General features: G+C 41.9%; 1 protein-coding gene across 1 annotated transcript in view; it reads left to right on the top strand.

Annotated features, from left to right (window-relative positions):
- DDX46 (DEAD-box helicase 46) overlaps positions 1-23,574 on the top strand; it is a 327,918-nt gene that overhangs the window by 180,202 nt on the left and 124,142 nt on the right. Inside the window, 1 exon segment of the mRNA XM_040344766.1 lies at positions 447-568. Coding sequence (XP_040200700.1) covers positions 447-568 — 122 coding nt within the window.

The following is a 23,574-nucleotide window of genomic DNA, read 5'->3' as shown; positions in this document are numbered from 1 at the left end:
TAAACATATATAAATACATCACTAACAGCTAAGAAGTGACTACCTATTAACACTAATCAGACGATTAAGTACAATCTAAATATATATATATATACTGAAGTAAATACACTTATAATAATAAAATATATAAGAAAATTTGCCGTGAGTACTTATCTTTTGCTATGAGCAGAAAGAAAGAGGAGGATCTTAGTCGGGCAGTCTGTTATATAGAGGTCACCGACCTGGGCGTGGCTACGGATTACAAGGACTGCTGGGAGTCGTAGTCTTACTGACTGAAAAATTTTTACATTAAAAGTTTATAGAAAAGTTTTAAAGTGTCTGCTATGGGCATTAAATAAAGAAAGTTAATGCATAAGATATGAGCCTCCTGTCTGATATATAACTGAAAATTACTACAGGTGTTCAATTTCTTTCTTCTTAATGCAAAATTGCTTTCATATTTTCAGCTGTTATAATGACTCCAACAAGAGAGCTTGCTTTGCAAATAACAAAAGAATGCAAGAAATTCTCCAAGCCGCTTGGACTGAGAGTAGTCTGTGTGTATGGAGGAACAGGCATCAGTGAACAGGTAACGCAACCCTCTGTGTAATGTATTACAAATATTGTAAATAACTGGGTATCCAGTGATATTTGGCTCCCTTTTATTAATTGGTTTTATAGTTAAAGGGAATTGCTTTTTCATCCTTTGATGCAACACAGGCAGCCTTAAACCTTTGGGTTATACTGCCACCTACAGTAGGAATAAACACAAAAAATTGTGATTTGTCATCTTTTCTCAGCTCCGCTTATGTGTAAGGCTGAGCTCCGGCGTGTTCGCACAGTCCACGTGCAGAGCCCACCAGGAAGTTGGCACCTCGCTGTGCTAATCACAGGCAGGGAGACATTGTCCCGATGCTCGGCTGCAGAGATCGTGAAATGTCTCCCTGCCTGTGATTAGCGCAGCGCGGTGCCGACTTCCTGGTGGGCACTGCACGTGGACTGTGCGAACACGCTGGTGCTCATCCTTATGTATAACTTCAAGCATCAGAAGACTATAAAAGCCTGTCTGACACTCAAATTACCAGCCCTTGGATATTGTATAACTCTTCAAATCTTTAAATAAAAAAAAATCCTGTAATTTAAAAAATGGATATGCCAACCACGAAGAATACCAATTTTAACGTCGTCTGCCTTAGAAAGGTTTTAACCCCCTTCATGACCAGAGCACTTTTTGCAATTTAGCACTGTGCTGCTTTATCTGGTAATTGCACGGTAATGCAACACTGTACCCAAATTAAAGGGGTTGTAAAGGTAAAAAACATTTCCCCTAAAATATCTTCCTTTACCTTAGTGCAGTCCTCCTTCACTTACCTCATCCTTCAATTTTGCTTTTAAATGTCCTTATTTCTTCTGAGAAATCCTCACTTCCTGTTCTTCTGTCTGTAACTCCACACAGTAATGCAAGGCTTTCTCCTTGGTGTGAAGTGTCAGGACGCTCTCTGCGTTGCAGATAAAAGAGGCTGTGTGTTAGTGGGCGTCCTGACTCTCCTGCTCGCTCCCTCAAGATTTACAAAAAAATCCAATAAACTAAATTGTTGGCGTACATTTATTCAGCCACATGTCTTGGGTAATTTTGTTTTAAAGAAGAGTATATTTAGTGGTTTGTTATAGCCGCTACAAAACCCTTCCAAATTACCTTTCTGGAAAGTAGACACCTCAAGCTATTTCCCGAGAGGCATGTTGAGCCCGTTTGAATATTTCATTTTTTTGTCACAATTTTTATTTATTGTTTAATTTACAGAGTTGTCACATAAATGATATATTGCTCAAACATGCCATGGGTATATGTGAAATTACACCCCAACATACATTCTGCTGCTTTTTCTGAGTACGTGTGAGACTTTTTGACAGTCTAGCTGCGTACAGGACCCCGAAAAAACAGTTGCCACCTTCAGGCATTTAAGGGCATAAAATGCTGATTTCCCTCCTCGCTACCTATCAGTTTCGGAGGCCATGAAATGCCGAGATAGCACAAACACCCCCCAAATGACCCCTTTTCGGAAAGACACCCCAAGGTATTTACCAAGAGGCATGGTGAGTATTTTGCAGATCTCATTTATTTTGGAAAATGAAAAAAAGAAAAGGAAAACTTATTATTTTCTTTATTAGGTTTTCAAAACTTTGTGACAAAAAGCGAGATCTGCAAAATATTCAATATGCCTCTCAGCAAATAGCTTGAGGTGTCTACTTTCCGAAAAGGGGTCATTTGAGGGGGTTTAGCGCTATCTTGGCATTTCATGGCCTCTGAAACTGTGATTGGTAGTGAGAAGTGAAATCAACAATTTACGGCCTTAGCCTGAAGGTGGTGATTGGTTTTCGAGGGTCCTGTGCGTGGCTAGACTGACAAAAATATGTAGATATTCGTTAGGACGAAATTGATGATCCTTGGTGTGCTAAAGTTTTTTTATTCAAAGAAACTATCACATCACAAAACTGTGTAGTGCAACGTTTCTGAGCCACGCATGTCCCCTTCGTCGAGCATGTGATTGAAATTGATGATCCTTGGTGTGCTGTCGTATATCAACATATCGCATTGGTTTCAGTATCCAGCTGATTGTTGCTACAGCACCCAATACCTTTAGAGCTTATTTCAGGGACGTATGCAATGGGATTATGAACTGTAGACTGCAAAGTCTCACACGTGTGTATCCCCAGAACACAAAATATTCCATGGACTCAACATGCCTCTCAGCAAATAGCTTAGGGTATATACTTTCCAAAAATTGGTCATTGGGGGGGGGGGGGGGTGATTTGTGTTTGTGCCATCTTGGCATTTCATGGCTTCCCAAACTGTGATAGGTAGTGAGTGAAATCGACAGTTTTTACACCCTTGGCCTGAAGGCGGTGATTGGTTTTCGGGGTCCTGTACTTGGCTAGACTGCCACAACGTCTCACACATGTGGTATCGTCATACTCGGTTTTGAACTGTCCTGGCATTTTTATGCCCAGCATTAGAAGCTTATGCCACACATCACCAACTCTCTAACTATTTGAAGACCAAACTGACATTCTTTTTGTTTGCAATCCATTTAATTTTTTGGCTAGAAAATTACTTTGAACCCCCAAACGCAATTTATTTAAAAAAAAAAAAAATACTCTATATTGACTTAATGTTTGGTAAAATATAATGATATTTTGCAGAGTACATAGATGCCAAATGCGACATGCTTTAAAATTGTCCATGCCCATGCAGCTACGACAAATTGCATACGTTTTTAAAAGCCTTTACAGAGGAAATCTACTGCCCTCGATCTGATGTCCGCGGTGATACATCACATGCATGGTGCAATTGCTGTTTAGATATGTATTGCTTTCTTATTTTATTTTTACTTTTTTATAAAAAAAAAATTTTTTATCGTTTTTGTTATCACGAGGAATGTAAATATCCCCTAATAGCAATGGGTAGTGACAGGTACTTTTTTTTTTTTTTTTTTTTTTATGTGGGGTCTATTACTCTAGATCTCTCCTCCACCGTTAAAGCATCTGCTGTTTATAAGCGGCGTAACCAAAGTCATGAAATGCTCTTAGCTACCAGTTTCCCAGGCCATAGAGATGATTGGAGCTGTTCTGGTTTCTGATCAACTTTATGGTCAGCTGGTGGCACCATCTGCTGCATTCTCAGGTTCCCTGTTGGGACAGGAGAGCCTGAGAAAATCATGGAAGGAGGTGGGTGGTGGTACGTCCCATCCCTCTGCTTGTAAAAGCAGCCTAGCCGTCATTCGAAGTGGATGAAGAAATCTCTCAAAATGTTATGGTCATCTAACATCTTTCGAGACCCTGCATGAACGTGTGCCCTAGACTATGCAACGCTGTACCCTATACTGATACTCAATTTTTTTTTTGGTAGCAACGGAAAAGTAGGTGAACTAAAGCGCTGGCCAACCGTGAAAATTAATGTGTAACCAGTGAAAAAACAAAATGCTGCTCGACTCTAAAATGTGGGTAGGTATCACATGGGTAGGTACATATCATGATGGGACTGTGAGGCCTATATAGGTCCGATGAAAGCAGCGCACCTGCCATTTCAGCGAGAAGAGCCGGCGTGTCAACATCTGGAGAAGTGAAGAAGATGACGTCACAGCCCGGAAGAATAATACGTCACAGCACGGAAGAAGAAGAATACGTCACAGCACGGAAGAAGAAGATAGCCGTTCAGCGCTGAAGGAGAAGGCACCGGACAGCTGGAGGAAGAACCGGGGTGCGCCGAGTCAACAGCGGAGAGCGGCGAACATAGGAGACCCCCGGAGAGTTGAGAAGACCCCCCGGATAGCGGAGAAGACCCGTCGGGATAACGGAAGAAGAAGCCCCCCCGCCGTAGACGCCGGAGGAAACCCGCCGGGGGTGGGGGCTTTTTTAAAAGCGACCCCCCCCCCCCGGCGGTGGAAGAGAACCAGACGGCGGCCCCCACCCACCCGAAGACGTCAAAGAAGAAGCTCCCCCTGGTAGAAGAGCTAATAAAGAAGACAGGGGGAGCCTCCGGAGCAGAAAAATAAATTATTTTAAAAACCCTTGTGTGGTGTGTTTATTAACTTTGACATTTTTCCTACAGGTGAATGGTTAGGGGTACGATGTACCCCATATCCATTCACTTAGGGTTGGGGGCCGGTATCTGGGGGCCCCCTTATTAAAGGGGGCTCCCAGATTCCGATAAGCCTCCCGCCCGCATACCCCGACAACCAACGGCCAGGGTTGTCGGGAAGGGGCCCTGTCCTCATCAACATGGGGACAGGGTGCTCTGAGGTGGGGGGGCCGCAGTGCGCCCCCCTGCCCCAGAGCACCCAACCCCCCCATGTTGAGGGCATGCAGCCCGGTACGGCTCAAGAGGGGGGGGGGGGGGGCGCTCGCTCGTCCCCACTCCTTTCCTGGCCGGCCGGGTAGCGTGCTTTGGATACGGGTCTGGTATGGATTGTAGGGGGACCCTCTACTCCGTTTTTTCGGCGTAGGGGGGGCTCTCCTTACAACCCATAACAGACCTAAGGGCCTGGTATGCTCCTGAGGGGGGAACCCATGCCGGATTTTTATTTAAAATCCGGCGGGGACTTCCCCCTCAGGATTCATAACAAACGCCGCACACGTGTAGAATTGGCGGGAATCCAAGTCGGATCTCCCGTCGCTTCTATGACGGCTTTGTCTCTATCGCGGCAAGCCAGCTCGGCGCTGGCTCCCGCGATGGGGCTCGTAGGTGCTCAATCTCGCCGAGAAAGGGAGCGAGATTGACACACTATCGCGTGCACCTACTGTAAATGAGGGAAGTTTAGCCATTTAAAGGCCAATTCTTTTCTGACATTTGTTGCTTACAAGTAAAAATCATTATTTTCTGCTATAAAATTACTTGGAACACCCAAATATGATATCATTTTTTTTTATGTTTTAAGCAGAGACGACGGTGAATAAAATGGTGGTTGTTGCAATATTTTATGTTGCACCATATTTGAGCAGCGGTCTTTCAAACGCAATTTTTAAAAATATAAATTTTAATGAATAATAAAAAAAAAACGTAGTTGGCCCAATTTTTTGGTATAATGTGAAAGATGCTGTTATGTCGTGAGAAACATGATCTTTATTCTAAGCAAAATCGTGATGCTCATTTTAGCCAAAATCGTGCAGCTCTACTAGGTTCCAAAAATCCACTGTGACAGTGTGCTATGCCAAAATATTCACCAGAGAGAAGATAAAACGGCATATAATCATAGCCTTGAAAATCCAAAGTGTTACACAGTGCTCCTTGGTTGTGCTATCCCTTCACCATTCTATGCACTCACCTGAAATCAAGTTAAGAGCTTTGCATCAGTATCCTGGAGCTTGGCATCATCCTATTCAGAGTGGTAGATAACAGGGGAAAACCTAATGGAAAAACTGCACTGTGCAAAATAAAGCTCACGCAAGGGAGCCCAAGTGATGCTTACATAGTGTTTGTTATTCTTTTATTTTATATATGGACATTTAACTTAAAGCGGTACTTCAGTCATTTTTTTGAACTTTCCATCCATTAAATTTTTTGCCTTGTTTTAACTTTGGATAGTAAAACTTTTTTTTTCTGCCAGTAAATACCTTATACATCCCACTTCATGTTTCTTGTCTGGTAAAAAGCCTAGGCTTATGACATCATGCACAACTCTTTCACTTTTGTGAGAGTCTGCCAGGAAGGGATGGGGAATGAGTCTTAAGAGGGCCAATGAGAGCTGCAGAGCTGGCGGTGTGCCTCTGTGTAAATCCAGGAAGTGAAAAGGCAGAAACTTCAGCTGCCCACAGTTAAAATGGATGCAGCCAGACTTGGTGGAGGGAGATTTCTGCAGCATATTTGGCAAGTACAGAATCGCAGTGTACAGTCAGGTCCATAAATATTGGGACATCAACACAATTCTAATCTTTTTGGCTCTATACACCACCACAATGGATTTGAAATGAAACAAACAAAATGTGCTGTAACTGCAGACTTCCAGCTTTAATTTGAGGGTATTTACATCCAAATCAGGTGAACGATGTAGGAATTACAACTGTTTGTATATGTGCCTCCCACTTTTTAAGGGACCAAAAGTAATGGGACAATTGGCTGCTCAGCTGTTCCATGGCCATGTTGTTCCCTCATTATCCCATTCCCTCATTATCCCGTTTACAAGGAGCAGAGTTAATTTCAAGTGTGCTATTTGCATTTGGTATCTGTTGCTGTCAACTCTCAATATGAGATCCAAAAAGCTGTCACTATCAGTGAAGCAAGCCATCATTGGGCTGAAAAAAAAACCCATCAGAGCGATAGCAAAAACATTAGGTGTGGTCAAATCAACTGTTTGGAACATCCTTAAAAAGAAAGAACACACCGGCGAGCTCAGCAACACCAAAAGACCCGGAGGACCATGGAAAACAACTGTGGTGGATGACAAAAGAATTCTTTCCCTGGTGAAGAAAATACCCATCAACAGTTGGCCAGATCGAGAACACTCTCCAGGAGGTATGCGTGTCAATCACGAGAAGACTTCACCAGAGTGAATACAGAGGGTTCACCACAAGATGTAAACCATTGGTGAGCCTCAAACAGGAAGGCAAGATTAGCGTTTGCCAAACATCTAAAAAAGCCTTCACAGTTCTGGAACAACATCCTATGGACAGATGAGACCAAGATCAACTTGTACCAGAGTGATGGGAACAGAAGAGTATGGAGAAGGAAAGCAACTGCTCATGATCCAAAGCATACCACCTCATCAGTGAAGAATGGTGGTGTTAGTGTCATGGCGTGGACATGTATGGCTGCCAATGGAACTGGTTCTCTTGTATCTATTGATGATGTGACTGCTGACAAAAGCAGGATGAATTCTGAAGTGTTTCGGGCAATATTATCTGCTCATATTCAGCCAAATGCTTAAGAACTCATTGGACGGCGCTTCACAGTGCAGATGGACAATGACCTGAAGCATACTGCGAAAGCAACCAAAAAGTTGTTTAACCGGTTAAGCCCCGGACCTTTAGGCAGCTAAATGCCCAAGCCAGGTTTTCCGATTCGGCACTGCGTCGCTTTAACAGACAATTGCACGGTCGTCCGACGTCACTCCCAAACAAAATTGGCGTTTTTTTCCCCCACAAATAGAGCTTTCTTTTGGTGGTATTTGATCACCTCTGTCTTTTATTTTTTGTGCTATAAACAAAAATAGAGCGACAATTTTGAAAAAAATGCAATGTTTACTTTTTGCTGTAATAAATATCCCCCAAAAACCTATATAAAACATATTTTTTCCTCAGTTTAGGCAGATACGTATTATTCTACATATTTTTGGTAAAAAAAATCGCAATAAGCGTTTATCGATTGGTTTGCGCAAAATTTATAGCGTTTACAAAATAGGGGATAGTTTTATTATGTAAAAGGAGTGGTACTACTGCGCTACCATATAAAAAACCAAAGTAAGAAAAACCCAGCAAAAAATGTCAAATAATAAAAGCTGCGTAACCAATAGGTGAACAAAACCAAAATGATATGAAATGAATAGGAGATGGCGCTAATATTAACTAGTGCTAAGTGAATACAGTAAATGTGATAGTATTGATCAAAAAACAGTGAATAATGTTACTAGGAAACAACAACACTTATGAACAAATACACTCTATCTAATGAGATATAAAAGCGAGTTCATAATGGGTTAATGGGAATACACCCATATACAGCCCTGTAGATGATCAGCTGACATCTCCTCCTCACTGCTTCTCATTAGACAGAAAACGACCTTCCCAAAGATCCAGTCAGAAATACTCCAATATGTAGGAAAGAGAAAAAGGAGAGGACAAGCCTCATAGTACAATATTGTATGACAAGGACGGTGGACAAGGGACTACACCGACGGTGTATGAACTCACAAATCCACCGATTAACACAGGCTCCGAATCAAGTTGCCGCTCAGTGTGATGGTCTCCTCACTAGGATCGTAATCCCGTCACATAGGCTCCTCCCCCACGCGTTACGTCACTCGACACGTGACTTAGTCATGGGTCTCTAAATGACTGTAAGAGACGGCTGAGCTTTTAACAGAGCCGCTGCGTGTCATTCAAACAGGAAGTGAAACCACAAAAAGAAGGGAGCTGACATCTACATCATTGCTGGCAAAACTCGAGCACTATGCAATGCAAAGCAGATTTATGTGCTCGCTGCATCTATAACAATATGCGATACAACGTTTTTAATACAAAAAGAGAAAATTAAAAAGAACTATACTTTGTCAACACAATTTAAACATTTGTTCTATTGCTGACATGGAAGAAACATTAAAAAAGGAACATGCCTCCTTTGTGGATTGACACACATCGCCCCCTTCTTGTAGTCAATAGGTACTACATACAGATATACGCAAATAATCCATAAATTCATACATCTTGAAGGGGTATGTGAAAATGCTGCTGCATTATGATAAATCCACATTAAAAAACCATGGATGTTAGTAAATAAATAATATATAGATAAAATGCGTTGTATACTACAATTACAAAAATATACATTTAAAAAAGATTGAATTCCTGTGTATATATATACACACTCCCAGGCCCTAACCATAAGGGCGTAGGTTTGGGCGAAAAAACGCCCGTTCAAGATGTAAATTTACAACCAAAAGTGCAAAAAAATTTACAAACATTTCCTGGACCAATCAGATCACTACACAATCAAAATTGTGCATGATAAAAAAACATTAAAATGTATTAAAAAAAATCTACTCAAACTAAAAATCTGAAATGAAACAATTCAAATCAAATTCTACATTGAGCCCATTGGGCACTAAGGCGCGCATTTCATGTATCCATCTGGATTCGCTTTTGCTAAGTTCGCGAACTTTCTGGCTGCCTCTCCAATGAGGAATATATTTCTCAATGGCCCAGAACTTTAAATATTTGGGATCTTTATTATGACACAATGCGAAATGACGCAAAACATTATGATCGGGATACCCCTTCTCAATGTTTTGAACATGTTCTCTTATGCGTTTCCACATTGGTCTTTTAGTACGCCCTATGTATTGGAGTGAGCAAGAACACTGTAGGACATAAACCACACCTTCCGTTCGGCATGTAATGAGATCTTTGATCTCATATTCTTTTTGGGTCACGTTGGACATGAATTTGGAACATTTGTGTCCATTGAGGTTCGTTTTTTTACAAGCGTAATACCGCTTGCAGGGGAAAAACCCCTTTCCCTGATAGAAAGTTAATTGATTGTGTTTTGTTGGGGGGTCAGGGACATTTTTCGCTACCAAGTCCCGTAGGGTAGGAGCTCTTCTGTATACTATCTTTGGAATGCTTGGCAGTATACCTTGTAACTGTCTGTCAGCTTGTAGTATGGGCCAGTGTGTTCTAAAGATCTTTTCTAACTTTTTGTGCTGAACACTATAGTTAAGAATAATGGATAATTCCATTCCAACTCCATTATTTTTGATCTTGTCCTGTATGAGAGATTCTCTAGATGTATCATATACTTTTGAGATTTGGCTTTGTATAAAATTATAGTGTAAAGTGATGTGGCATCACTTTACACTATAATTAATCATGAAGAGGCAATTGGGGCAACCAAGTGGGCCTTAAATAAGTATGGTCTCTTAATTTCCAAACAGAAACGGTTTGTCTTGAGGTGTTTGGCCTACGGCCTTCAGCACAACTATTTCTGGTACAAGTCTGATTTTTACCGGCAATTAAATGGAATAGGGATGGGCGCAAAATATGCGCCAAGTGTCGCAAATGTGTTTATGTCCGAATGGGAGGAAACGGCTATCTATGAAAATATGCCGCATCACCTAGTTCTGTACAGAAGATACATAGATGATTGCATCATCATCTGGAGTGGTGATGAGGCCTCCCTTACACAATTCCTTGATAATTTGAACCAGAATCAGAAGAACATCAAGCTTACGTACGCAATTAGTGATAAATCGATTCAATTTCTGGATTTGGAAATCACTTTGGAACCCCTAAAAATAACCACAAAAACATATTTCAAACCGGTAGAAAGAAACAGCTATATACCAACAGATAGCTGTCATCATGATCCTTGGTTGATCAACATCCCCAAAGGACAAATGATAAGAATCCAGAGAAATTGTACGGACCCCAATGTCTTTTTGGAACAAGCTAATATGCTGGGAAAGAAATTTGTGAATAAGGGGTACGATGAAGATTTTATACAAACCCAAATCTCAAAAGTATATGATACATCTAGAGAATCTCTCATACAGGACAAGATCAAAAATAATGGAGTTGGAATGGAATTGCCCATTATTCTTAACTATAGTGTTCAGCACAAAAAGTTAGAAAAGATCTTTAGAACACACTGGCCCATACTACAAGCTGACAGACAGTTACAAGGTATACTGCCAAGCATTCCAAAGATAGTATACAGAAGAGCTCCTACCCTACGGGACTTGGTAGCGAAAAATGTCCCTGACCCCCCAACAAAACACAATCAATTAACTTTCTATCAGGGAAAGGGGTTTTTCCCCTGCAAGCGGTGTTACGCTTGTAAAAAAACGAACCTCAATGGACACAAATGTTCCAAATTCATGTCCAACGTGACCCAAAAAGAATATGAGATCAAAGATCTCATTACATGCCGAACGGAAGGCGTGGTTTATGTCCTACAGTGTTCTTGCTCACTCCAATACATAGGGCGTACTAAAAGACCAATGTGGAAACGCATAAGAGAACATGTTCAAAACATTGAGAAGGGGTATCCCGATCATAATGTTTTGCGTCATTTCGCATTGTGTCATAATAAAGATCCCAAATATTTAAAGTTCTGGGCCATTGAGAAATATATTCCTCATTGGAGAGGCAGCCATAAAGTTCGCGAACTTAGCAAAAGCGAATCCAGATGGATACATGAAATGCGCGCCTTAGTGCCCAATGGGCTCAATGTAGAATTTGATTTGAATTGTTTCATTTCAGATTTTTAGTTTGAGTAGATTTTTTTTAATACATTTTAATGTTTTTTATCATGCACAATTTTGATTGTGTAGTGATCTGATTGGTCCAGGAAATGTTTGTAAAATTTTTTGCACTTTTGGTTGTAAATTTACATCTTGAACGGGCGTTTTTTCGCCCAAACCTACGCCCTTATGGTTAGGGCCTGGGAGTGTGTGTGTGTATATATATATATATATATATATATATATATATATATATATATATATATATATATATATATATATATATATACACAGGAATTCAATCTTTTTTAAATGTATATTTTTGTAATTGTAGTATACAACGCATTTTATCTATATATTATTTATTTACTAACATCCATGTTTTTTTAATGTGGATTTATCATAATGCAGCAGCATTTTCACATACCCCTTCAAGATGTATGAATTTATGGATTATTTGCGTATATCTGTATGTAGTACCTATTGACTACAAGAAGGGGGCGATGTGTGTCAATCCACAAAGGAGGCATGTTCCTTTTTTAATGTTTCTTCCATGTCAGCAATAGAACAAATGTTTAAATTGTGTTGACACAGTATAGTTCTTTTTAATTTTCTCTTTTTGTATTAAAAACGTTGTATCGCATATTGTTATAGATGCAGCGAGCACATAAATCTGCTTTGCATTGCATAGTGCTCGTGTTTTGCCAGCAATGATGTAGATGTCAGCTCCCTTCTTTTTGTGGTTTCACTTCCTGTTTGAATGACACGCAGCGGCTCTGTTAAAAGCTCAGCCGTCTACCCTGCGCGTCATGAAAAAACTAACCAGGAAAACGAAACTCTCGCCTCATCCAAGCCCACTTACTCCGGTCCTGGGAAACCCGAAATTTCAAATAGGGCTCCTAGATCCACATTTCAAGAGGTTAAAACGTTTAGGTTGGAGTAGAGTAATACACTTTGAGGGGGAGAGTCTAGGGGCAAGAAGAGAGGAAAGAGAAGAGGTTATTAAAAAAGAACTCGACTCACTTAGACAAAATCAACTAAAAACTGCCATTAGAGCAATAAATCCAAAAAGGGGACCGCTAAGAGACCTTTCAGGATTTGAGGAAATGTGCCTGAAGGGAGATGAGATGAGACATGGTCTCTCTCTGATGTAGAAATGGGAGCACCAAACGACTTACCATTTTTACGAACCTGGGAAAGAGAGCTGGAAGTGGTGTTCTCCGAAAATCAGAGAACAAAAATTTTTAAATTTACGCATAAAGCATCATTGGCTACCAGATACCAAGAGGGGGGGTATAAAATCTTAACCAGATGGTATAAAACCCCTGTAGTAATAAACCGGATATTCCCGGAAGTTTCAGATAGGTGCTGGCGATGTGGCAAGGAGAAGGGTACTATGCTACATCTTTTTTGGTCATGTGTAAAGTTAAGGGACTTTTGGAAAATGGTCATGGACACAGTTAGTGACATCACAGAGGTGGACTTGGGAAGTAACCCGGCCACTTATCTTTTATTAGATATACCATTGTCCACGGCAAGGTTCAAGAGGTCCCTGATAAGACATTTTCTGGTGGCAGCAAGGGCATGTATTCCAATCTTATGGAAAAGTACCAATATCCCAAATAAGCAACAATGGTTAGGTAGAATATCCGAAATCCAACAAATGGAGAAGCTCACCATGGGTATAAGAGAACAAGAGGAGAAGTATAGATTGACATGGTCACCGTACATAAGATACAGAGAGGGAGATCTTTGAGGGAGGGGGGGGTGGGGCGAGGAGGCGACGATCGGGAAAGATAGGGTTCTTTTTTTTTTTTTTTTTTTTTTTTTTTGTGTTTAGGAGAAGGGAGGGAGGGGAGGAAAGGGGTTACTAGGCGATGAGTTGGATACTGGTGGATGAGTTATAAGTTTAGGTTATTGACAAGGTGTGGTTGTTAATTGAAACAGCAAAATACAGAACTTGGAAGTGGCTCAGAAGACTGTAATAATGCATGTAGCAACATATAGAAGTTATGTATGTTTATAAATGTAACAACTTACAATGGATATTTCTGGAAAAAAAAAAGATGTAAAATAAAGAATTAAAAAAAAAAAAGCTCAGCCGTCTCTTACAGTCATTTAGAGACCCATGACTAAGTCACGTGTCGAGTGACGTAACGCGTGGGGGAGGAGCCTATGTGACGGGATTACGATCCTAGTGAGGAGACCATCACACTGAGCGGCAACTTGATTCGGAGCCTGTGTTAATCGGCGGATTTGTGAGTTCATACACCGTCGGTGTAGTCCCTTGTCCACCGTCCTTGTCATACAATATTGTACTATGAGGCTTGTCCTCTCTTTTTTCTCTTTCCTACATATTGGAGTATTTCTGACTGGATCTTTGGGAAGGTCGTTTTCTGTCTAATGGGATAGTTTTATTGCATTTTTATTAATTCTTTTTTTATTTTACTACTAATGGCGGTGATCAGCGATTTTTTTTCGTGACTGCGACATGGCGGACACTTCGGACAATTTTGACACATTTTTGGGACCATTGTCATTTTCACAGCAAAAAATGCATTTAAATTGCATTCTTTATTGTGAAAATGACAGTTGCAGTTTGGGAGTTAACCACAGGGGGCGCTGATGGGGTTATGTGTTCCCTGAAGTGTGTTTACAACTGTAGGACCAGGGATAAAACCCAGCATCTGGTGATGTCTATGCGTTCCAGACTTGAGGCTGTAATTGACTGCAAAGGATTTGCAACCAAGTATTAACAAGTGAAAGTTTGATTTATGATTGCAAATCTGTGCCATTACTTTTGGTCCCTTAAAAAGTGGGAGGCACATATACAAACTGTTTTAATTCTTAAACCGTTCACCTGATTTGGATGTAAATACCCTCAAATTAAAGCCGAAAGTCTGCACATCTTGTTTGTTTCATTTCAAATCCATTGTGGTGGCGTATAGAGTCAAAAAGAATAAAATTGTGTTGATGTCCCAATATTTATGGACCTGACTGTATATAAAATACACAGTGGTTGGAGGGAAGCTTTAGAATAGCTTCCCTATTTTTCTTTGTGTAGAAAGGAAGGAGGTGTTTAATAAATTTGCCATTTTCTATGTTCTTGGTAACCAACTCGACATTATCTAGTAAAGGGCCTATAATTTGTCCTTCTCTCTTTTGCAACCTGTCATTTGTTCTACATTTTTGCAGCCTTGTTTGCCTTTTTACATATTCTGTTGTATTCTTTAACTTTTCCAACCCTGCTCGTTAGCGCATAGTCTGATCACGTCTACCCATATGTTATCTTAAAGTTTTTTTTTTTTTTTTGCCCTAATGTATTCTATGCATTAACCACTTAAGGACCGCCTCCTGCACATATACGTCGGCAAAATGGCACGGCTGGGCACATCCACGTACAGGTACGTCCTGTACTGGTACCCAGCCGTGGGTCGCGGGCGTGGACCCGCGATCGGTCCCCGGAGCTGAAGAACGGGGAAAGCCGCGTGTAAACACGGCTTCCCCGTTCTTCACTGTGGCAGCAGCATCGATCTTGTCATCCCTTTATATAGGGGGACACAATCGATGACGTCACACCTACAGCCACACCCCCCTACAGTTGTAAACACACTTCAGGGAACACAACCCCATCAGCGCCCCCTGTGGTTAACTCCCAAACTACAACTGTCATTTTCACAATAAACAATGCATTTTAAATGCCTTTTTTGCTGTGAAAATGACAATGGTCCCAAAAATGTGTCAAAATTGTCCGAAGTGTCCGCCATAATGTCGCAGTCACGGAAAAAATCGCTGATCACCGCCATTAGTAGTAAAAAAAAAAAAAAAATTATAACAATGTAATAAAACTATCCCCTATTTTGTAAACGCTATACATTTTGCGCAAACCAACCGATAAACGCTTATTGCGATTTTTTTTTTTTTACCAAAAATAGGTAGAAGAATACGTATCGGCCTAAACTGAGGAAATTTTTTTTTTTATATATATATTTTTGGGGGATATTTTTTTTTTTTTTTATCCAAAAACAAGTTTATTGATCACAAATTTGACACATACAGTTCAAAGTACCGCAATCATAACCAATATAGCAGACCCATACATGGCCACATACAAAGCAGTGATAAATGTAGATATAAAACAACATACTGTAAGGACCTATAGACCGCTTCCCACCCCCACACCCCCTCTTGTCCCATTAGCCCAAGAGTCTGTCCATGACTAGGTCGTTCGGGGCTAGCCCTGGCGTTCCCAACCACAAGTCCCACAACCGTTCAAATTTTCCGGAGCAACCCCTATGCTGGTATATAACCTTTTCCATCCTTAACGTATTACCAAGTGCAGTGATCCACTCCCTAACCGTGGGGGGCTCCTCGGATATCCAATGCAGCATAATCAGTTTCCTGGCCATGAATAGGGCCCTGGTGATGGCCTCTAGTGTGGGGTTCCCACTCTAGCTCGTCCAGAAGATTCAGGAGGCACTGCTTAGGGTCTAATGGGATCGAAACCTGGAACACTGTGTTTAGTGTGTCTGTCACTCCCGCCCAGTAGGTGTGCAACTTGGGGCAGCGCCAAAGCATGTGTATCAATTCCCCGTGATCCCTTTTACATCTTGCACATATCGGTGTGGGAGTTGCTTTAATGCTTTAATGCCTTGTACTGTATATAAAGCTGAGAAGAAACAATTAGTGTCATTACATTTGGAACAAGCACAGAGCTGTGTATCGTCTTGATTCTGGGCAAATGAAATGGAATCGGGTCCTCTCGGTTGGAGTGTCGATAAGCTGTCTTGGATGTGATGGAAGGTCGTAAACGGTGGTGACCGTTACAAAGAGCTCCAACAAATTCTATCATTTACTGACCCTAAGGCAGAGTCATCCTCACAGTCCGTGTGGGTTAAGCCTGCATTGACAGAGACATCCCCAGAAGCAGGCTCAGGGAGGGTAGCGGCTTTGAAGGGGGGCCTCCTGGGTTTTCTTTATTACCGCCGGGGCCCGTATGTTGTTGGACTGTGTTGTTACTCTGGGGGGGTGCTGCTGTGTTGTATGAGGTGATTTTTTACCTCAGACAGTGGCCATCTTGGAAATCTCTTGGTCTCTTGTGACCGTTTTAGTGCTGTGAAACTCTGGGTTTTCCCCCCACCCCATGCTAGCCACCTCATGGAGGACTTCCGGATGGAAATCAACAACGTCCGTCCGCCGACGTCACTGGTAGTGTCACGGCGAACATGGCTTTTGGTGCGTGCCGTCGATGCGTAATTGGGCTCCTGCCCGACCCCCACCACACCCAGAGGCAGTGGGAGGGACAAGGAAGGGGCGGGCCCCAAGAACGCATCAGTTATTCAGCGTAACATCTTTCACATTATACAAAAAAATTGGACTAACTTTACTGTTTTATTTTTTTTATTCATGAAACATTATTGCACAAATACCGTGCGAGAAAAAAAGTTGCCATGACCGCCATTTTATTCCCTAGGGTGTCTGCTAAAATATATATATATATATATATATATATATATATATATATATATATATATATATATATATATATATATATATAGTGAAAAAATATGCAGCGCTAATGAAAATACTTGTAAACAAAAAGTAAATGAGGAACCATGGACAAGTAAATGAATATAACTAGACCACAGTAGCACGTGAATGAGTGTCCATTAATGATAATGGAAGCGCCAAAGGTCCGTGGCGCTAATAAAGACACTTCTAAGCAAAATAAGCGAAGAACCGTGGATAAATAAATGGATGTAATTAAACCACAGTAGCACATGAGGGAGTGTTCATTGGTTAATAACAGAAGCACCAAAGACAAACAAAAGTCCGTCAGTAGAAAATGTATGGCCACATCATCATCCTAGAAGAGACATTCTGCACGAAAAAACAGGAGTAGATGGAATACTCTTATCGAATGACGTGGATCTGCTTGTCAGCGACAACAGATCATATGCGCATGGAAGGACTCCACCCGAATCGGCCAAGCTGGATGCAGACCCAATGGTAGATTCCCAGCAGGATATCCAGATATGAGGCTGTAGTCCTAGACTGGAACTTCACCCTGGGTGGATTCGCTCAGATTCGAAGGCAAGGACAGAAGTCTGCTTATTCCAAAGCGGCAATCGATGATGACAAAGTGGTATCCACTCAGAGACAGTGGGCACAATCTTGGAGTATGAAAAACTTAGTAACCCAGCAGGACATGGAGGAAAAAAGAAAAAACAAAGCTCCGGATGGTGCAGGTAAAAAAGGGATAAGGTTTTATTGTAATAAAACCAATATACATAAAAGTGATCACTGTAGCATAAAAAAGGTAAAAGCAATATGAAGAGCAGGTGTACCAAGCCCGACGCGTTTCGTCCAACTGGACTTCAACTGGGGCATCTACCTTCACCGCCATATTGCCACATATAAATAGTATAAACTCTAAATTGAACTGAACAGGCGAGCCAATCAAGCAAGCTTAGCAGTAAATGTGTGTGATTGGAGACAAGCAAATCACATGACATAAATGACTCATGACTCTCGTATATAAACCAATCAGATCTAGTAGTAAATCTAAACATGACTAGTCTCCAATCACAAATCGGATAGTAAAAATCCATAAATACCAAGCCATATATAAATGGAGGGCACATCAGCAGGACAAGAAAGGGGATTACAAATGTTTAACCTATAAATGGCAGACACTGCTCAAACTTGAAATTGCCCTGGATATAAATAGAAAGGGAGATAGTGGCCCAAGGCACCTGTTGGGGACATAGCCCCACTACTTGGGAGCTGCCCACATTAATAATATGGAGGGAGCGCTCCCCTCCGCTTGACTAGCCTGGAGGGGTGGGCGGAACAACCACAAATGTTCCATCCGGGGACACCAGCTGAAATGCCATGGGATCATCCATACGGCAAACAGCTGGTGTGTCATAGAACCGTGGAAAACCACGCTGGAGCACAGCGTCGGTATGTGAGTTGCGCCGCATATGACGTCATGACGCGGCGCGAGGTCACATGACGCCTGAATATCCAATGAGGGCGCAGAGTGTCTGGATGGGGAGCCTCAGATGTCAACACATCCACATCCGCCCACACATCGAGGCCGCAGCGCACCGCGGTGTCCTGGCAAATGGTGCCAGACACATCGCAACAGAAAAAAGGAGGAAAAACTTCCGCCGTCCCCTAAATCTAAAAAAGGGCACAAATGGAATAACACAGTGCCACCCAAAGCATGCAGAGTTATATTGAACGGCACATGAAAGTGCACAGCATGAAAAGGAAGTGTGTGTCACCCCCAGGGGGGGAAGAAGGTCGACACACCTGCACATAAAACCCAAAAAATGTTGATTTAAAATTATAAATAATAAACTGAAATTGGACTTATGGACATGAATCTAGGAAAGTGAACAGAATTGTATAATAAATATAATCTGCAATGCAAACTGGCTGGGGGGTATATGAGTCCCGGACCGACATTAACATTACAGAGAGGGGAGAAGGCAATATCCACCTGTGTGGGAGGAGGTTACGCCTTATTGATGAATGAGTTTATATCCCATTCTACGTTCATACCAAATGGTTGATATGTGCGTAGTTTGTGTATCCAGTATGTTTCTAGCTGGGACACACCCTGAATACGGGATTCACCTCTCCAGTGGGGCACAAACTGATCGATCACCAGAAACTGAGTCCCCAGAGGATCTTTGTCATGGCACTGTAAATAGTGTCGTGGGACACTATGATTGATCTTACCAAGCTTTATATTGGCTATATGTTCATTTACTCAAACTGTGAAGGTTCTAATGTTCTGCCCGATATACTGCTTCTTGCAAGGGCAAGTCAAAAGATAGACAACATATCGGGTGGCACATGTAGTGAAATGTTTCATCTGGTATACTTTTAGAGTGATCGTGGACTGGAAGGTTTCACTCTTACGTCTGCCGCTCGTGTTTTGTAAACACACATTGCACCTGCGGCAGGGAAAAAAAGCCTTACAGTCTTGAAAAAAAGTGACCCTTTTGGGGGGGTCTATGACATTGGGAGCTATTTGCCCTTGAATGGACCTAGCACCCCTAAAAATGACACCGGCCTTATCTGGTAGGGCCGGACCCAGAACCCTATCATTCTGTAGGACACCCCAATGTTTCGCCAGAATTTCTTTAATCTGTCTCGATTGAACAGAATATGTGGTGAAAAAAGACCACCAGAATTTTTCGTCCGTGGCCTTCTTTGTGCGAACTTCAAGAAGTGAACTGCGATCAATATGTAAGATTCGCTCAATTTCAGCTTCGAGATCGCCCACCCAATATCCCTTCTCTACGAACCTATCTTTCAAGATCCTGGATTGAGTAATAAAATCCTCAACTTTAGTACAATTCCGCCTGAGACGCAAAAACTGTCTGCGGGGCACCGATTTCAACCACTGTGGGTGGTGACAGCAATCAAGTGGAATGTAGCCATTACGATCGGTTGGCTTGAAGTATGTGCTGAACTCGATGTTGTTCAACCACCTTAATCTCTAAGTCTAGAAAGTGCACGGAGGTAGAACTGGCCTCGTGGCTCAATCGTATACCTCCATCATTGGTATTCAGTACAGACATGAAATTGTTGAGCGATTCGTGGTCACCTTTCCATAGGAGGAGGATGTCGTCTATATAACGGGCCCAGAGGACCAATTCTGGCCTCTTAAGGGCATAGACGACATCCTCCTCCCACTTGGCCATGAAAAGGTTGGCCAGGCTGGGGGCAAATTTAGCCCCCATGGCCACACCCTTAGTCTGTAAATAGAAGTTATCTTGAAACCAAAAATAGTTATGTTGAGCTGCAAATCTCAGAAGCTGCATAATAAAGTTGCGCTGCAGGACGGATAGAGTAGTACTAAGAGACAAATAATGCTCCACTGCACCGAAACCCAGTTCATGGGGAATGCACGTATACAGTGCAGCCACATCGGCTGTGGCCAGAATCATACCGTCCCCAAAAGGAACCGACTCCAATAATCTGAAGGTGTCACCAGTGTCCTTAAGATAGGAAGGCATGAGTCTAACCAACGGTTGGAGATGGAAATCTACATATTTGCCTATCCTAGATGTTAGAGTCAATCCCGCTGACTATGGGACGGCCAGGGGGATTGACTGGGACTTTGGGAAGATAGTAGATAGTGGGGATCCTAGGTACTGCAGGTACCAAGAAGTCTCGCTCTTTTTTGTTCAAGATCCCCAGAGCGAAGCCCTCATCAATCAACTCAGTGAGGGACTTCTTATACTGGGAAGTGGGATTGGCATGAATCGGGGAGTATGTGTCTGAATCACCCAAAATTTTGTCCATTTCATTGACATAATCAGCCTTGTCCAGCTCGACAATGCCCCCCCCCCCCCTTGTCGGCTGGACGGATAACTAAATCTTTTTGTTCACAAAGCTTTTTTAAGCCTCCTTTGATTTTCGGGTCCATGTGTATTTTTTTTTTTATTCATGAGTTTGTCCAAATCCTGCAGGACAAGGCTGCGAAAAATGTATAATGTTTGGGGGTTCTGATAAATTTTTTAGCAACATTTTTTTGATTTTTACATGAAGTGCCAAAATAGGCCCGGTTGTCAAGTGGTTTAATCTTGTAGTGGTCTACTAGGTTAATTTTTACATGCTGCTTTTGAAAGCACCACTATTTTACCTCCCTTATCGGTAGGCCTCATTACTATTCCCTTCCTCTGCTCCAGTCCTCTGATGCCATTTCTAATATCTACAGAATCGCATGCTTTTCTTCTTTGCAGTTTGAGGTCCTGTTACCATCTTCTGAAAGACCTCCACGTGTCTCTTACTTCCACTTCTGGGATTAAAGGGGGATTTGTTCTTAACCACTTCCAGACCTTAGGTGTTTTTCAGATTTGGTGTTTGCAAGACTAAAACAGTTTTTTCTGCTAGAAAATTACTTAAAACCCCCAAACATTATATATATATTTTTTTCTAACACCCTAGAGAATAAAATGGTGGTCATTCAAATACTTTTTGTCACACCGTATTTGCGCAGCGGTCTTGCAAGCTCACTTTTTTGGGGAAAAAATTCACTTTTTTGAATTAAAAAATAAGACAATAAATTTGGCCCAATTTTTTTATATATTGTGAAAGATTTAATTTTACGCCGAGTAAAATGATACCCAACATGTCACGCGTCAAACTTTTACCCTTAAAAATCTCGATAGGCGATGTTTAAAAAATTCTAGAGGTTGCATTTTTTGAGCTACAGAGTAGGCCTAGGGCTAGAATTATTGCTCTCGCTCTAACGATCGCGGCGATACCTCACTTGTGTGATTTGAACACCGTTTTCATATGCGGGCGCTACTCACGTATGCGTTCGCTTCTGCGCGCAAGCTCGTCGGGACGGGGTGCTTTATAAAAAATGTTTTTTAGTTATTTTTATTTATTTTATTACTTTTTACACTGAAAAAAAAAATTTATCACTTTTATTCCTATTATAAGGAATGTAAACATCCCTTGTAATAGAAAAAAGCATGACAGGTCCTCTTAAATATGAGATCTGGGGTCAAAAAGACCTCAGATCTCATATTTAGACTAAAATGCAAAAAAAATTGAAACTGTCATTTTTTCAAATGACAAAAAAAAAAAATGTCTCTTTAAAAGGCTGGGCGGGACTGACGTTTTGATGTCACTTCCGCCCAGCAAAGCTATGGGGACGGGTGAAGGAGATTTTTCCTTCAGTCTCGTCCCCACTCAGCTGCCGAACAGTCCCGATCTCCGCCGCTACCGCCGGCTCCAGTAAGCGGCGGAGGGCGCGGCGGGAGGGGGGGGCCCTCTCCCGCCACCGGCAATCTCGCAGCGAATCCGCCGCGGAGACCGCCGTTATCGTATACCAGACCGCGCACACTAAAGATTGATACCTTGGTTGTGGCAGCAGCTGCTGCCGTTACCGAGATATTAATCTTTAAAAAAAGGACGTACATCGTCGTGCGCAGGTCTGGAAGTGGTTAATAGCGGAGTTCCACCCAACAATGGAACTTCCGCTTTAATTACTCGTGACCCCCTGACGTGCCACATTTGGTTTTGACAGGTAGCCAGCTCCCACTCCCTCTACTGGCACAGCAGCACCGAGCGGAAGTTCACCTCTCCCCCCTCCCTCCCTGTAATCTTCTGGGGCACGTCATAGGTCCCAGAAGATTGCCCGGCTATTCAAGACTGCGCGACTCCCGCATGCGCAGTGCGCGCCCTGCTACGAAGTCGCAAGCTGTCACGGCCGGGCGCCCACACTTGCAATGCCGGCACATGTAGAGGAGGGGGAGAGGAGCGGGGCTTAGGGCTGCTTCATAGCTTGACCGTGGGACAGGTGAGTGTCACATTTTGTAGCGGCTGACTTTTAAATGTGTGGAACTCTGTTTTAAGGGTACTATGTAAAAAAAATCCACTTCTTTACTCTTTCTCGCAATCCTTTCACCAGGCCTGGTCATTATATATATATATATATATATATATATATATATATATATATATATATATATATATATATATATATATATATATATATATATATATATATATTAAAGCGGGGGTTCACCCAAAAAAAAATGTCATTCTCACAACTCGGCTGAATGTAATGTTATTAGGCTGTTTTTTTTTTTTTTTTTAAATCCTTGCCGTACATACCGTATTATCTATATTTTCACCGTTTCTTCCGGGTATGTAATCTGCGGGACTGGGCGTTCCTAATTGATTGACATGCTTCCGACCGGCTTATATAGCGCGTCACGAGTTGCCGAAAGAAGCCGAACGTCGGTGCGCAGGTGCCGTATAGAGCCGACTCGCAGTCCGGCTTCTTTCGGCAACTCGTGACGCGCTGTATGCGTCGGTCGGAAGCATGTCAATCCATTAGGAACGCCCAGTCCCGCAGATTACATACCCGGAAGCCGCGGTGAAAATATAGATAATACGGTATGTACGGCAAGGATTTAAAAAAAAAAACAGCCTGTCATTCTCACAACTCGGCTGAATGTAATGTTAACACATTTTTTTGGGGTGAACCCCCGCTTTAATTTCTCCGATATATATCTATATCTAATTTTTTTTTTTTTTTTCCTAGAGGCGGTTTCTTTATCCTTTTTGTTCCATATCGCCATTTAACTGGCTATATATGGTAGTA

This window comes from Rana temporaria, chromosome 3 (assembly GCF_905171775.1).
Source record: "Rana temporaria chromosome 3, aRanTem1.1, whole genome shotgun sequence".
Lineage (NCBI taxonomy): Eukaryota > Metazoa > Chordata > Amphibia > Anura > Ranidae > Rana > Rana temporaria.
Note: the sequence above shows the minus strand (reverse complement) of the source record. Positions and strands in the feature narration are given on the sequence as shown.